Here is a 17,112-nt window from a genome sequence, read left to right on the forward strand (position 1 = left end):
AGCACCCGGACAATGATGACCGCATTTCGGTGAAAGCGAATTTCAAGGAGACTTGTATACACTTTAATAGACGTATATTTCTGAACTGGGCGTTAAAGAAGCTAATCAGAATAAATTAAGACATTTTGCCTTTGGATCGGTAACCACACCATTATGAAAGCTACACGCATGTATAAAAAACACTTGGGAACTCACCCAGCTTTGGGAACAATGAAAATAGCGAGAAGAAAAAAATGAGAACTACATTGTATCAAAATTCCAGAGAAAACATTAAATGCGCATGATATTTAGTATTTTTATATATAATCACGAAGTTTTTAACAGCTTAAAATTCGTTAGCTTATCGAAATGCGTGACAGCCTTGACATTTCAAATCAGCGAAGTTTCACTGAAATCAATTTGTCCTTACGTCTACGTTGAGTTCTCCCAAGCCGTACTTAACAGCTAAGCGAGAAAAAAAAAAAAAAAAAAAGAGGCAATTGCTTTGCTGGCGCGAATTCGTCTTAACTAACTTGTTTCTGAAGAGGTCCGTCAATACATAGCATGCTTTTTTTTTGTTTCGTGCAACTGCTGCTCGCACGAAAGGGGACATGGAGCGGAGCCGGGTACTGCGAATGACTACTGAAAGAAGAGCTTCGTTTAAGACTTAGCTGTGTACGCTTATCCCGTCGCGGATCTGTGTGTGGTACATCTGGCCGGCGTCTCCACCACCCTTTGTCTCGCAGCTCTAAACAAATCGGCGGTGACAAATACACCAGAAGCGTTCACATTACAAGGTACTACCGTACCGAAGCGCTACAGATGCGCACTCAGACCGCAATTCGCGATAACAGAAGCCCACATCTACACAGACTCCCTAGCCGCCATAAAACAACTGAAGAAAGTGACAAATACGCTATGCGTAACCCAGGAATTCCACGCACTCAATAAAAAACCAAAGATACGCATCCAGATACATTCGACACAAGACGATGCTGAGAACGCTGAGCAGAGAAAAGTTGACCACCTCACACACGAAGTTCCAAACACTAATGCGCCCCCCACCAGATTCCCCTTTGATGCCCGCTCCGCTGTTCCCATCTTAGCATCCTCTTTAAGGAAAAGTACACGTGCCCTCATTCCCCCGTGTACATTCTTCCTCCCTCATAACTTAACGATATTGGAGGAGGTTTCCCTTAGAAGGATAAGAGCTGAGGCGGCTCTTACCCCATCGGCAACATGCCGATGAGAATCTCAAGCAGACATCGGACCAACCACATGCCCGAAGTGTTCCACACCAGCTGCAGAAGTGGATGTTCGCCACCTGCTCTTTACTTGTGCAGGGACAAGGGCATCAAGGACAAAGATTCTGCGGGAAGTGGGACTAAACACAACAAGGAAAGAGGACTTCTCTAAATGGCTCACCGACAACGATAAGAGCGGGAGCCTGCTCCGGTTCTTTACGGAAAATAATTTACATGAGTTTCTATAATATGCCTTATGGCAAGCTTGCGTGTAAAAAAAAAAAAAAAAAAGAATTCGAAATGGTTTGAAAGATTCAGCAAATTATAGTCCTATTGATCACGACGTAATTTTTCACAACTTTTCCGTTTGCTCCTGGTGCTCCGGTGAGAGTTGGCAAGAGGCGGTTTCTAATCAACAGCGCTTTGCACGAATTGATCAACAGGTGTAGAAACTGGTGATTTCAAAAAGCAGTAAATGACGAAGAGCGAAGTCAAAATGAGAGGAGATATGTGTGGTCCACGTTCGGGCTGTGCAGTAAGGTGTCTCCTGATCAAATAAACCGAGTGCGATTGAAAGTAAACAAGCAAGAATCTTGACATCAATAACGCACGTGAAAGAGGAACCATCGGTGAATTAAGCCCAAGTGAAGGTTACAGTTATGAACACTAGACAAACACCTTACTTCTCATTCATTGGGTTTTACAATCCACATTTCGGCGCAGTAGAAATATATATATATATATATATATATATATATATTTTTTTTTTTTTTTCCTTTTTTTTTTCATCTACCTTTGACTACTAAACTTTTTAGGCAGAATTATTCTTGCCACGCGACAAGTTTCCATATGAGTCACGATTGTCTCTCCAAGGCATATACGCTTCGCAGGCTAGCACGAATACTATCTCAGATACTTTGGTATTTCCATTTTCGTCTTATCGTCTTGCTTGCTTTTGCTTACCGTCACGCCTTTCCAGCTTTGAACGAAAACCGCCCCTTTATAACACTTTCGCCGGTCTCCTGAGTCAACGAAACCGAGCAAGCTTGCATTGCTCCGACCTTGCAGAGGAGCAGCTTCCCAGGATCGAGCTTACAGAAATCCCCCGCTTTCCACAGGAGTGCCCTCCTGGGACCGAAAATCAATGGCGCGAATAAACAAACCCTTTCTTCTCGGAAAACAAATCGGAAAGGTCTCTCCGCCCCTATCCGGAAAACCAAGGAAGTCCCCAGAGTATCGCTTTCCCACAGCGCCGAGCACGGGCCAGGCAGTAGAAGGTAAAGTACGATAATATTCAAGCAAGGCGCAAGTGTGGTCTGCGCGAAGGTCTCGAGTGGCAGTCCCCACAGAAAGTGAGCGACCGAGAGGGAGCGGTAGATTGATAGAGATGGAAATATAGAAAACGACAGAAGGACTGAAGAAAGGGGAGAAAAAAAGGAGAGCGGTGAAGAGCAGATAGAGAGAGAAAGATGTAGAGTGAGCGTGTCGATACGCTGCGGAGAGCGGCTCTACGCTGGCCCTGGGGGCAACTCTTTCCCTTTTTCGGATCTTGCCGACGCCGGAGGCGACGATGAGGCAAGAAGCGCGGAGGAAGGGAGGGTGACGCGACGCTACTGGCACACGCACACACGCACACACTCACTAGCTAACCTCCTTCCCTTCCCTCTCTTTGCGTGGAGCTTTGCTAAACGGCTGCGAGACGCTGCAGCAGCGGCACACGACCAGCAATCGTCGCCAACGGAGCTTCTCCACTCCACCACCACCATAGCACGACACTGCGCTCGTTTCCCTCTTAAGTCGCAGTGTCGCGCCAACCGCATCACGTAAAACGCATTCGCGATCACTGAGGCGATTTAGCAGTGCGAAGTCACTTTAGTGACTTATAGGGCGTGTCAGCACAGCCCGAAAAACGGGGTGTCGAACTTTAATATCCAGAGTGGTAGCAAAGTACAGTGGGTGTTTTAGTGTTTACAGCGTTCATCAGTCAAACGCTATTCTACAATTTATTTCGCGCCATCCAGCCGTTTTCTGCGCCAGCCGCCGTCGCTTGTTGTCGCCCTTTCGTAGCTAGCAGCGCCACCGCCGCGAGCTCTTCTTTCGGTTTCGCATCGCCTGCTTCTACGCGTCGTCTGCTCCGCAGCCCGGCCGCTTTTCGTCTGCTGCTGCTACCGCCACACTCGCCGCACGTCGCTCGCTGCTCCTCATCTTCACCGGCGCTTCCCCAAACTCATCATTATCATTTCTTCTCCTTATTTCTCGTTATAAAGACCGCCGCTGTTTCCCTTTCGCGCTCCAGAGACCGTCGTCAAGTAACGGTGATTTCGTGCTTGCATCGCCATCACTGGCAGCGTCGTTAGCAGCGAGACACAGATCTGCGCTGGAAGAGGAGAATTGCCGGGGCAACGCGTCCGTGCGCGCGCTTCGAAGCTCCTGTCGGCTATACCGCGCGCTTTCTACTTCAGGTTTCTTGGTTCTTTCGCGCGTTATTTGCATATGTCTAGAAAGTATAGTTGAAGAAGGCGGCTGGTTCTGTTTCCCTCCTGCTGTCGCGCTGGTTTTGTACAGGGTGCTGCTATTGCTGACGTTTTTCGCGTTTTTCGTTTCGAAAGAAGGTGAGAGTGAAAGAGTGAGGGCGTGTGGAGAAGAAGCGAGGAGGAAAGGCGTCGGCGTCGTTCCGTTAAGAGAGGCACCGTGGCGCACGGACAGTCAGCGTTTGTCGAGGTGACCGCCGGTGCTGCGTCAAGCAGGAGAAGCCTTTACTTAACGACCGAAGTGCTGCGAACAATCTGATTCCCGCCAGTGTTGGAACGACGAAAAAAAAAACGAAAGCGAGGAGTTTTGCTGAACGTCATCACATCCAGTCACCATGGACACCAAGAAGCCAGAGGAGATCAGGTGAGCTGTTGCAGTTTCGCGCGGTCTTTTACCTGGCCAATAATATACCGGACGTCGTTGTCATAGCGATGCACTCTTCTGTTTCCCTTTCATATTACTGCCGCTTTCTCGAGTCCCTGCAGCTTAGCCGGCTCAGCAAGATTTTGACGTTTCTTTTCCGCTGACAGTTCTGTTTGGGTACCAGAAGAAACCGTCACTAGCTAGGAACGGAACGATTGGATACGTTTAAGCTTATTTTGATGTCGTTGTTAGTTACTAGCGGGAATAGGCGGGCAAGGCATTATATTACTTCTGCATGTGCGCGGCCGTGCAGAGTGGCTGCAGTTGGGGGAAAGAGGAGTAGCAGAGACCAAGTTTCCCTTTTTGTTTTTTAATTCATAAGCGCAATCATGCAGGAAGGTAGCAGCCAGACTTCTCTCCGCGGTTAATACCGCCAGCCTAACCACTTGGCACTAATTTTTGCGCACATTTCCTTCAAGCGTGTCACTTGGGAGCTAAATATATCCTTGGCGTGATTGCACAGCAAACACATAACAGGAGGCATTCGCCCATGAAGTAACTCACTCGTGTAAGTTCAGTCTCCCAAGCATCGTTGTCACATGTCACGAGAAGCGCCTATATACATCTAATGCATCTGTCACGTGACTGGTTTTCATGCGATCACGGTTACCTCCAGAAGCTTGTGCTGCTAACTAGTATAGCGTAGGATAATCGAGGTCGTCAAGTAAAGCCAATTTTACGGCACAGTTGAAGCCAGTTCGATCGCGGTAATTTGTTTACATTTATCAAGTTGGTCACTCTAACAGTCAAATTCCTCTCGAAACTTCCCAGTGTTTCTTTCACTATGTGTCCTTACTCGACCAAAACGAACCGAAAGGCCGGAACGCAAACGCTTTCATAAAAGTTATCTTCATAAATGTCGCATTTTTTTTTTTTTTGTTTTTTAGCATTGCACAATAGATATATTTAATTCATTACAATATCAAGTATGGCTGAGCAGGAGTGAATGACTCCGTCTCCCCCAAGTGGTATGCGACGTGAGAAGCAGCAACAAATTATAAATGAGCGCTGTCATATAGACAACACTGACTTGTCAGATGTTGAATTCAGAGTAATTCCACAGCGGGAACGAATTAGCAGATTATGCACAGAAAGTGACGAACATCTTCCAGGACAATAAGCTAAATTTCCAGCCCGGAAAAGAAAATCAATGCGTACCGAATAGTTTTCTCGAAACGGCCCAGAGTTTGATTGTATTCATCATGAAAAGAACAAACTAGGACGGTAAGGTTGCGAAAGCGGGAAGGGGGAGGGGGAATTGAGGGGGCAAGCGGGCAAGAGGGCTGTCACTTGGATTCACAGCTGGAGGAATTTTCGTATAGTCAGACGCCTTTGCAGAACAAAAAAAAAAAAGAAACATTCCTGATGAAACAGCTTTCCACAGCGCCGCCCAGGTTGTTCAGTGAGAAAAGCAGAATTCCAATTATTTTTGATAATAGTGTCAGTATAGGTTCAACATTAGAGCAACGAGGTTTCTCCAGCCCAACCAAATGCACTGAATGAACGTCTTTTTTTTTTTTTTTTTCCTTCGTAATAACTATTATTCGCACATTCTCGCGTTCACCGCGACGGTGAAGATGTGACAAAAACCGGTCATTTTGGAACAATAGCTCTTTCTCCTTCGTTGCCAGCGACACGTTGGAGTGGGCCCTGATAAAGAGAACAAAAACGATGTAGAAAGAAAAGGATAAAATGGAGCTCTTGCTCAGTGAATACGAACCGCTGGGTGCCCAAAATTACAGGAGCGGTGGTACGACAGCTGCTCATTAAATGCAAGATTTTTCGGACAGCGCGTTTCCGGGTCGCTTAGTACATGGTCGGACAGACAGACTTCTTTCGTTGCTTTTATATTTTTTTTTTTCAAAGCTGATTCTCATACGCCCGCTGTCATTCATCGCAGCAGTATTTTTTTTATTTCGTTCGTACATTTTTTTACACTTTAGTTATTATATCATCTTCTCGAGTGAAATCGCACGTTTTTATTCTTCTCTTACTCGCATTGGTTATAGTTTTGCGAACGAGCACAGAGAGAAGCATCCTCAAATATTTGAAGAGTTTGCGACGTACGCTGCCAGCAATAACTTTTGAACAATGTATGCTGCGTAATAATTCTAATGAGCCTCTACGCAATAACGGAAGAGAGAATAATCTTACGTAAGAGCTCAGAAATCATGTGAAACTATCCCCAAAGCAGACACGTTTGGGCCTTCTCTCTTGTTGAATCGAGAAAAAGAGGGTTTCTGATTCTTTTAATTGTTTAATCATATACCCTAAACGCCCCACACAGGCATTACATTTGGTGGAGAGGGAGAGCGGGGGAGAGAGGGTTGGCATGGTTACATACGAGAAAATATGGTCCACACTTAAACATACAATGCAATACCAATTCAAATCGCATATAAATGAACACAAAAACTGAGACTGTTCTGATAAAAAAAGAATATTTTTGTTGTTTTATTGTTGTTTCGCTAGACCAATTGTTTTCTGCGACGAAATTTGAAGCCGCACCCTTTGATAATTTAGATTTGAACAGTAAACCATATGATCAGCCTTTGCTGCAAAGGTTCGGCCATACACTATAGAAGATCCGGAGCCGTATTAAGGTGCGAATGGAGTCAATGTTTTTCGTCCTCAACTTCTACACAAGCGACGTAGCATTCGTAGTGAACACCTCCAATGATAAATTTGCAATTCTGAGCACTTACGCATGCCGCCACGAATAGAACGATCGAGAGGAGAACGTCAAAACCGCATTGTTTTACAAACTAGTTTTGTTCTATAAAAGCGACTAGTATACTAGTATAGAGGTAGCAGGCAGACAGCTTTGAAGGTGAGGTCGGTTCGACGACTTCGTAACACGTCTTGCTCTCTCTCTCTAGAAGAACAGTTTTCTCCGAAGGAAATCGTTAAGGGCTTCCGGTGTAAAGAACGAGCCCCGCTCGGTGCCACAAGGATCAAAGCACGGGAAAGAAGAACTACACACAAATGAGCACTGCTTTCGCAACATCTCAGCAATTACGGCAATACCTCGACGCGGGCAGATGCGTACAACTGTACAGGAGGGCGGGCCGTCGCACTGGTGCCAGGCACAAACCAGCATGTAGCAACTTTAATTGTACGCTCTCGAGAAACCTTTTCAGACTTGCGAAACCAACGTAAATAGCGGTTACGCCGTTTGAAGTAATTGTTCTTTATTCAACGTCAATATTAACCTAGAGGCTGCCGATACAATTGGAGTTGATATATTTTTCTTATCATATTTTACATTCAATTTGTGGGATTGGGCTCGCTATTTACATATGATCGTGATTGTGAATATTATGATGTCACCACCGTAACCTCCGGAAGCGATTCATAGACAGTCGCGCATTCTGCTTAACGACATGCGCACTATAGCCAGTCTTTTCATTTCCTGTTTACCCGCATAGGAACAGCAAAAGCAATGGCAGCTTTCTTTGTTTTAGCTGCGGAGGCGATTGCCAAAGAATTGGTTTCAATCACTGCTACGGTTATAGCAGCGCACCAAAAACTTAGCGTACTTGCAAAATATCGTTTTCATACAGCTCAGAACATTTTCAGAGGCGCGAAAACCAGCCCATCGCAGCAGTTAATCAATGCGGCAGCCCTATGCGCGGTCATCGAGCTCCTTTCTTCTTTAGTGCGGTGTAAAAATACATCTCCCGTTGAAGCCAGTACTTGAATGAATGAATATTCTGTAGGTGAAACTCTCGGCATATTAACGCCTCGTTAATGTGGAAGCTATCTCTTCTAACAATGGGTAAGCTGAAAACCAACAAAGCCTATCATTGATCCTCACGTTCCTGTTCCGCGTTAATATCAAGTGCTAGGTATACAGAGTAGAGGAACTGCTAACGGTGTTTGGTATGTCGTGAAAAGATTTAATCGTATCTATCTCAATATTTTTTTATTACATACTAGAACGTGCAGCGTTCTAGATATCGCTCTACGGTCATCAGTACCAGCGACAAGAGCTTATTGTAGTGACCGGGTCAGTAAGTTGGCGTACAGGGAGAGGGCCGATCAGATGCGGTGATAATAGTATACTGCCTGCCATATTAGTAAAGTTAGCTATAACTTCTTTTACTCTGCTGTTTTTTGTCTTCATCATGGTCAATATTAAGGGGTGAGGTGTGCCCTGGAATAACCATCATAACGCTGTCGCGATGTCTCCTCAAAATCACGACTGTTCGAGGAGAGAAATGAAATGATATAAAAATTTCCGACGGGACGAAACTTGAGAAACGAGTATGAACTTTCCCTTCGGTCGGTCAAGCGTGAGAAGTAAAAGGACTAAACTGTATAAACCCAAACACAACTTCCTTTCGACTATCGATCTTGCTTTCTTTTCGTAAACTGGGTATTCGGGCTTCATGGCGGAGTCTTCAAAGGGCTGTATAAACCATTGGCAATGAGGCTCAAACGATCGATACTATCTCTAAAAAAAATAAAAAATAAAGAAAAACACTGACGGGGCTAGTCTGACGCTTCGGAAGAGCTACGCTTTCAAGCGTATACGGATGTGTATTTTTTTGTATCGCTTACTTAGGGGGTGTATAAATCGCAGGCTCACTGACCTCTCGCACTATACGCACGAGATCGGCGCTCATGGAGGGAACTCCGAACGTCATCTTGTTTTACTACTGATTTCTCTACCGCAACGCTGTGTCAACAAGTTCTCAGTGAGCGCGTCATTGAAACGGATCCCTCTGCCTAGATGTGAGCTTGAGATCCTAAACGTGCCCTGAACTCGAACCCTCAATAACTTTCTTGCATCGCGTGCCCTTGGTGGGGTTGCCAAGTGCCCGCCTACGACTAAAATATTTTCGAAACACAGAAAAAGAACATCAGAGATGCAGAAATCAATGAGCCATAGGGTCGCGTCCACAATATATATATATATAAACCAGTGCCAGAGGTTTCTCTTAATTCCTTTTCGTTGCATGAAAGCAGACTAAGCTAATGGCAGCCGAGTTATTTGCAGTCAGGCGTGCTCGGCGTGAGCAATTCCCTGAGAGTTCCTCGCTCCGAGTAAAGAGCGGCGGCACACTGGGCAAGCGAGTGGGGCGAGGTTGTTGCAGCCCTCGGCACAAAGAGTATGCAATTAAAAAAATAATATATATTTATTTTAATAATTGGTACAAAGTCCATAACCCAGAATGCATGGGCATACAGAATATGGTAAGAATTTGGCTTGTACAAATATAGGCCTGTATTGATGAGTGCTGGACAACTACCTAACAATATGCATATTGTATTAGACTAAAATCTAAGCATAAGCGATATGAGCACTTAGAAGTAGTATTGGCATAGCAACGGCAGGCGAATTTCAGTAATGGTAGTGCAATAGTAATAATAGCAGCAGTAGCAGCTGTTGTAGTAATAGTTGGAATGATTTGTTAGTAGTCGCAGTGGTGGTGGTGGTATTAGTAGCAGTGCAGTCGTAATAGATTTCGTAGCAGCAACCTAGTAGTAGTAGAAGCAGTAGTGGTGGCAGTAGTAGTACCAATTAGAGCCGTAGTATAGCGGCAGTAGAAACCAGTTTGAAAGAGCTGGTGTTCTAATTAACTTAGCACCCATAATTGTCATCGCTCTATTATTTCTCTAGTTGCAGTACTGTTGACGTTCCTGCCCACATTGGTATCGTAAGCGGGAGTGTGCAACAAGAACGTAAACAAGGAGTGAGTTATGACGTGTTTATCAAGGTTACAATAATTTCTGGGCTGCTGCGACCCGACGCAATCCTCTTTCCATTCCGCTTCCTAATGTCAACACCCGCGAGGCATTTTTGTTCAGTGAGGGCACACGAGCTACCTTTTGCCAAGCGAAGCTCGGAGAAATCAAGCGGTCGAGCAAAACAGAGCAAAAAGACCACAACAGAGAGAGAGAGAGAAATAGAAAGAGAGAAAATGAGCCTAGGTAACCAAAAATACAGAAAAAAAAACACTTCCTACTAAGCTGAGGGATATCTGCTGGGAGCACACAAACAAGGGCTCGGCCAAGTCTTTTCACTCGTACCGATGGCCTTTTTCGTGCCAGTCGCGTCGTCGCTCACAATCACAAGAGTTTTGCGGCTCGCGCTACGCGTCGAACAAATTTGTACAGCCGACCGTTTCAACCAAGCCGGAGTCCAACCTATAGCGTGCGTGCAGCGAATGCTTTTTCGGTCTCGTTTGCGCAGCCGCGGCGATTTTTCTATAGAGCCGACACCAGTGCCCCTATTTTAGAGCCATCAGAACGCGGTATGCCTCGCGTGTTTCTCAGTTCTCGCTCTCTGTGCGTGTGTGTGTGAGGGGAGGGGCTTCCTCCTGGCTTCCTCGCTATAGACCCCCCCTCCCTATGAGATGAAACAAAGAATCTTATTCCGGCACTCAAGTTGCCTGGGAGCTCGTCTTCTCCGTAATTGTTTCCGCTTCTTTTGTTTTCGCGACGGGCCGGACGACGGGCGTGTTATCGGATCATTTTCGCTCTAATACCATCGGAGTGATGGTGGAAAGTCGTGGATTTCACTCCTCGCTGATGGCATAGCACAGTCGGCCTTATTCACATCTTATTGGTTCCAAGTGCTCCTCATAGGCTTTATTTTACCATTATCATATAAACCTTGTAAGTAGGCGTTGGAACAGCCGAAAGTAAGCCTGAAAAAGCGGGAACCGTGATAAAAAGGATTGGAATTAGGTCTTATAGTGTAAAAGAAAAAAAAAATTATCACACCACAAATTTTGTACAGCTTTGTTCATGTGATACCCTTCTAGCGTTTATCCATTTCTGTGTTGATTTAACGCTCTATTAACCACTGCCGGGTTGGTGAGAACTTGACTGGCCCCATCAAGAAAGCATTATTCTGGTGACTTTACCCAGACGTCCTCCGATTTGAATCCGTATATTAGGCAGTTCTTAAAAAATAAACAGTGAGCCCCTAGCTCGACGAAAGTCGCTCCTTGGTGGCGCTTTAATGTTCTATTTACACCTCTTTTGTGCGTTCCGCAATAGTGCGTTACAAAACGCTTCACGTAAGCACCCTCTTTTCACTTTCAGCCGCGCTACGAGGAAGTCGACAGAGCAACTAGAATAGGCAAAAAAGTAAAAAAAAAAAGTAAAAGGAGAATGTCGTGACAAATGCTGACGCCACCGTCTTGGCACAGACCGCACGTCTAAGGACAACGAAAATCCCCTGCGATTCTGTCGAACTGCGCCATTTACTTTTTATCCTTCTCATTACGTCGGACTCGTTGCACCGCTATGTTGGCTTTTCTTTTCTTGTTCTTAGCAGCGGCCACTCCATTTCTCAACGTTTACCCAGCGTACCGCGACCGAAACATTGCACGGGTATATACGGCGCCTCACATAAGAACCGTGCAGTGCTGTGGGAGGCTTGAACTGGTTTGAGCCCATCACGATTGAGCGCTGCCCGACCAACCAACCGGTAGAGTTCGCCAGAATCTGCGTCGTCTGCTCCGTAACAAAAACGTTGCAGACGACGCTCGAAACGGGCTCTGGAAAATCCAGAGTGTTCTTTAAATTCGGCTAAATCAAGAAGTACAACGGTTCAGGGCCCCCACTGACGTTAATGTTTCGCTGAGCACTTTGTGACGGCCGTTTAAGCGTGCCTTAAAAGTACGTTCCTCAGCTACTGCATGCTTTTAGAGATGCTGACTGCCGTCGACTATTTTTGCTGCCGATGCAGCCGGATTACTTTCGTTTCGGCTGATCGGAGCCTCTACTCTGTAAACCACTTCTCGTGCGTCAGCACAGTTGACGGCTTGCGCGGTGGCCAGGGCATAGGAAAACGCCGATTGCGTTGTTCGTTACGTACTACAAATGGCTACCGGTTTTCCACTTGGCACCGCGCCGCTTGCCGATCTGGGCGCTATATGGCGTGACGCTCTACTTCACATAGATCTCTTCTACTCTCTCTCTCTCTCTTCTGGCTTGTTCTGGGACAACAATCGCGAAGTTTAAACGAACTACTGCCAGACCGGTATGGTGGCGTTTCCGGTTCTGCACGCCGGACCTAACACCTATGACACTTCGCTTGGCCTCATCGGTTTCCGTACTTCGAGGCCTCAATGCTAGGAATTATAAAACGTTTCCTATTTAGGCATTTCTGTTTGTCTCCCATGACTATCAGCGTTCGAAACAAAGCAGTTTATATATCTACTTGCGTAACTGCTTCTTATTTGAATGTCAACATTTGTCCATCAAAATCTTGTAAAGAACTTAATTTTAGTTCAGCAATCAGCACCAGCCTGCTGACTAACTTGCCCGCTCAATCGATCAGCTTACCCAGACGTTCTGGTCAAGCATTTGTTTTCAACGGGAAGTTGCTTATGAACGCAGTTCCTTTGCGCAGCGCCACATCACGATCAACACAGCCGCAGATCATATTGTTTTTCCGGGGTAGTATTACCTACTCAGTGTAAACGGAACACAAACTGTCAAAGGGCAATTCTTCCAAGCGTCGGAAGGTTAAACCATTCTAATCGATATGTTCGTAGCGGTATCTTAAAGTATTTCATCGCTGCATCCCAATTAAAAGTAATGGTTTGATTTGTGGGTTTAACATTCCAAAGTTACTCAGGCTACGGGGGACGCCGTAGTGGAGGGTTCCGGAATTTTCGACCACCCAGAGTTTCTTAACGTGCACTGACATCGCTACAACACAGGCGCCTTGGTTTTCGCCTTCATCGAAACAAATAAAAGTAATGTACTAGAAATATTTCTGTGCCGATCGATCTAGCGATACATTATATTGATCGATGAATCGATTAATCAGTAGATTTATGAATCACTCAATCAGTATATCCATCAATTAATCAACGATGTATATGTGTATATAGCGAAGACGTCAGCTGTTCTGATCCATAAAAAAAAATTCCAAGGAGGTTACAATACGTCCTAATGCAAAATTTCAGCGCGGCTATTTAAGAGTTTTTGCTATATATATTGAGGCAAAGAATTAGGGAGATACTTGTATGTATGTATATGTAGTTACAAATCACTTCTTTTCTCACCAACTTTCGAAAGAGAATGCCTTGAAAGAAGAGAAAGAGCCGCGGACGAGCGGCGCAGGCACAATTTCTCTTTTTTCTCTTCTTCTAAGACATTCTATTTGACTCGTAACACTCTCGCAGCTCATGGCTCGTGACTTTCTTTTGCTCGATTACACCGAAAACAACGGTTGGTTTGGTTTGGTTTGGTTTGGATTGTGGAGTTTAACGTTCCAAAGCGACTCAGGCTATAAGAGACACAATAGTATAGAACTCCGGAAATTTCGACCACCTGGGGTTCTTTAACGTGCACTGTGACGCGGCCCGACCGCCGAACGGACGCATAAGAACTGTGCCCTAGAAAGGCGAAAACAGAACTGCAGTGTCGCATTACACAATTCAGAGAGACAAAAAAAAAAAAAAAAAAAAAAAAACAGCTTTACAAGCCAAGACGAACCGTCAGCACCTGGTCGGGTAACCAGAGGCACGTCCTTAAGCAAACGTAGGCGTGGTGGTAATCGCATACCCCAAGGCTGCATGTATTGAAAACATCAATACGCCCACTGATTTCTATGCATCCCCGTGCAACGCCTGTGTAATGGCCTAATGTGGTCGCTGGCCACGTGCGAGCGCTCGTGACATGAATGATGCGCTACTCGAGTGCCTAGCTGCGTTGAATATGCATGATTTCCCACACCGGTTCACACCTCTGCTGAGTATATCTCCTCTCCACCCCCTCCTATGCAAAAAAAAAAAAAAAAAAGAAGGCGCCCAGCAGTATTTTCTCCTACTGCCGTTAACCGCCTGCATGACTGCGCTCGAACAGAATGGGATGACGATACATCATCTCTTCTTTCATAACTGTCTTCAACGGCCAGTTCAGTTTTATATTTAGCCTCGTTTTGCAGTCATTATAAAAATGCCCTCCTTTAGGTCTGTTGTTTTAAATTCGCAAATGCAACAAAGGGGACTCGTAATTTGTTATGCTCAAAACGTACTGCGAGGCTCACCTGACCACAGCCCACCTTTTCTAAAGAAACAAAGCATTCGACGGTAAACATATTTCTTGACAATAAATCCTGACACCAGCAAGCCCTCGTACAGCCTGCGTAAAAAGTTTAAAGCCCAGGAAGTTTGCTTCTGAGCCACTTCATGCGGCTCGTAATGCATTCCCAGGGTCTCAAACCTTTTGAAATTAATAAGTTGCTTGTATATTACCTTCTCTAATGGCAAGCATTTCCAAGAATGCAGAAGGAGCCCCCCTGCGTGGCTGGGAAGCAGAACCCCTGGGCTCTAAACGTTTGACCAAGACTGTACGTCAAAGGATGCACTTGGTCGAAGTAAGCATTTCAACGGGCGACGCTTCCCGCCATCTAAATGCGGCACAGAGGAACAGCTAACGCTTTCCGCACTAATTCCAAGGTCGCCGGTTCGATTACCGCGGACGATGACTCGGGATATTGATAGTGACGACACACGAGAGGATTCGCTCGCTCCGCATTCGGCGCGCGTCTGGCCAGAGCAGACGGTGTGGAGTAATTCCTGTCGCACACCCACTGTAATTTAGTCGCCACCATACGGCGCATCCTACATATATGACAACATATACACAGGTCTCAGCAAGGCGTCGAGTGCTTATGTATGAGGCCCGACCCAGAGTATGTCCACGTGTCTGTGGACGGCGGCACATACATAAACTATGTTTTCTCTTTGAATTATGCTTTTTTTGGTCGACACTTCGTTATTTTTTTTTTTTTTTTATTGAGGCACAACATAAGATCGTCACACAAGCAAGGGGATCGATTCTTGGAAGAGGGTGCCCCCTATGGGGCAAGATTGAAAACGCTGGGGCGTTGACTCGAGCTGCTTGGTGACGTGCACAACGTACATACGTAGCAAAATTCGTCCGTCGGCCATTTCATGTCACCGAGATGAGACAACCTTCGGCGAAGTAGCACGCACCTCGTCATTCAAGGCACAAAACTCGGCTCGATAGTTAGGCGTGCATGTTGCAGGCATGGGAGACATGCACTGATGCTGTTATAAATGAATCCTCTGGTGTTTTAATAAATGTTGTTTTAATACAATGAGCTTTGGTGAGAGGGCACGTTTCGTTTGTATCTGCCGTGAAGTGTGCTTAACAGAACTTGTATCTGGTCCAGATGGTACTTAGCTTTGGAAGGGGAAAAAAGTTCATTAAAACACACACACACGGAACGAAGAAAGCAACAAGACAAGCACTTGTCCTGTCGTTTTCTTCGTTTTTTGTGTGTTTTTTGCGCTTGTATTTTCCTTTCTGAAGTGGGCCGTTTGTCCGATGGCAAGTGAACCTGTCAGAGGCCGGAAAGAGGGGGCAATGCCACTCGTTGGAAGTATGTATGTGCAAAGCGCACACGCCATTCGGGCGTATGGACACAGATGGGAAATCTGGTGCATTTTCTGTTTTCTGTACTTTCTCTCTCTCTCTCTTGAAAGAAGATAGCGTTTGGTATAACGCTGAGTATAAGGCTGGTATAGCGCTAAGCATAGAGGGGCAAGGTTAAATTAGACATGCTTGCAATAAGGGAAAAACTGGAAGGGCACTACGAGGTCTTTCAATGCGTTAGAAGCAGCTATGCACGATTAGCGAATCCAGTGATGTACCTGCATGTTGTCCTGATGCGTTAAGAAGACACAAAATCCTAGAAAAAAAAACTCCGTCGGAGTGGATCCCAAGCTAAGAACTCACTGGTGCGCCATGATAGAGTTATAAGACGCTGTCCTGAATAAATAGGGAGTTGAAGGTTCAGATGACTGACATTACACCTGCTGGCCACAAGTTGTTCGCTACGTCTTCCATTCCTGGAAGAAAGCAATCGCGTGAAAATGTTTCTTTAAAGTAGGCTGTTAAAAAGCCAAAGTGGGTACCGGAATATGCCTAGTTGTTTACTCTAGGCGCGGGGAGAGGTAGGCGAAAGAAAAAAATAAAGGGGAAGCTTGCTTCATTTGGTAGCATAGAAAGACAGCTAAATAGTTTCTATTTCTTCGTAGAGAATACAGAATTTCTTATTCCGTAAGTGGTAGAGCCGTCATGGGCTACCGTGATTCGCTGTAGTAGGAATAACCTTGAGTGCCTAGAGCGGATAATTCGAACAGCCCGTGAAATCTGTGAAGTAATGGAAGCTAAAATAAAAAAAAAATAGCTGGGCGCTAAAGCTTTAACAATTGACACGATATCACTTTTAACAGTCCCATTTCAATCAGCTAATCGTTTTCATTGCGCGCAAAAATGTAGATTGGCTTGCTAGAAATGAAAAGCGCATGATCTGTCACAATTTTGTCGTGGACACCTGAACTGCGCCGTAAGGGAAGAGAACCGGATAGGAAGAGGTGCTGTGATGGAGGGCTGCGGAAAAAAAATTTCGACCCAAAACCCGGGCCGGAACCGGGCTACAGAGACACGTACGCTTAGTTTGTAAAGTCGCTCATAAGACAGAAAGGCGCAGCATCGCTCACAGTTCTCCGTGGACATCTTAGCCGCACCGTAATGGAAAGGACACCACCTCAACTACAGGCCTGCATTTTTCTTGCCAAGTTCGGAGCACTTCCGACGAAACCCGAGCCGAACCTAAAGTACAGCGTTGGCTTTTCGACCCAACGAGCTGTATACGTTGTCATGTAATTAGCCAGTTCCACTTTTTCCTTCAAGAACAGAGCGAGAGTCCAGCATCACACGTTTCTCTAAATTCGCGATTCACCGAAAACTGAAGGAGGCTTAAGAGACTGATTTTTATCACTCACTCACTCACTCACTCACTCACTCACTCACTCACTCACTCACTCACTCACTCACTCACTCACTCACTCACTCACTCACTCACTCACTCACTCACTCACTCACTCACCTCACTCACTCACTCACTCACTCACTCACTCACTCACTCACT

General features: G+C 45.6%; 1 protein-coding gene across 1 annotated transcript in view; it reads left to right on the forward strand.

Moving 5' to 3' along the window:
- Positions 1–2,950: 2,950 nt before the first annotated feature.
- The window catches only part of LOC146196967 (neprilysin-1-like), a 98,416-nt gene continuing 84,254 nt past the window's right edge, over positions 2,951–17,112 (forward strand). Inside the window, exon 1 of the mRNA XM_084598680.1 lies at positions 2,951–4,118. Coding sequence (XP_084454806.1) covers positions 4,090–4,118 — 29 coding nt within the window. The 5' untranslated portion in view covers positions 2,951–4,089. The remainder of the gene's footprint in view (positions 4,119–17,112) is intronic.

Source organism: Amblyomma maculatum, chromosome 3 (genome assembly GCF_055883805.1).
Source record: "Amblyomma maculatum isolate TAMU_Amacu chromosome 3, ASM5588380v1, whole genome shotgun sequence".
Taxonomy (NCBI): domain Eukaryota; kingdom Metazoa; phylum Arthropoda; class Arachnida; order Ixodida; family Ixodidae; genus Amblyomma; species Amblyomma maculatum.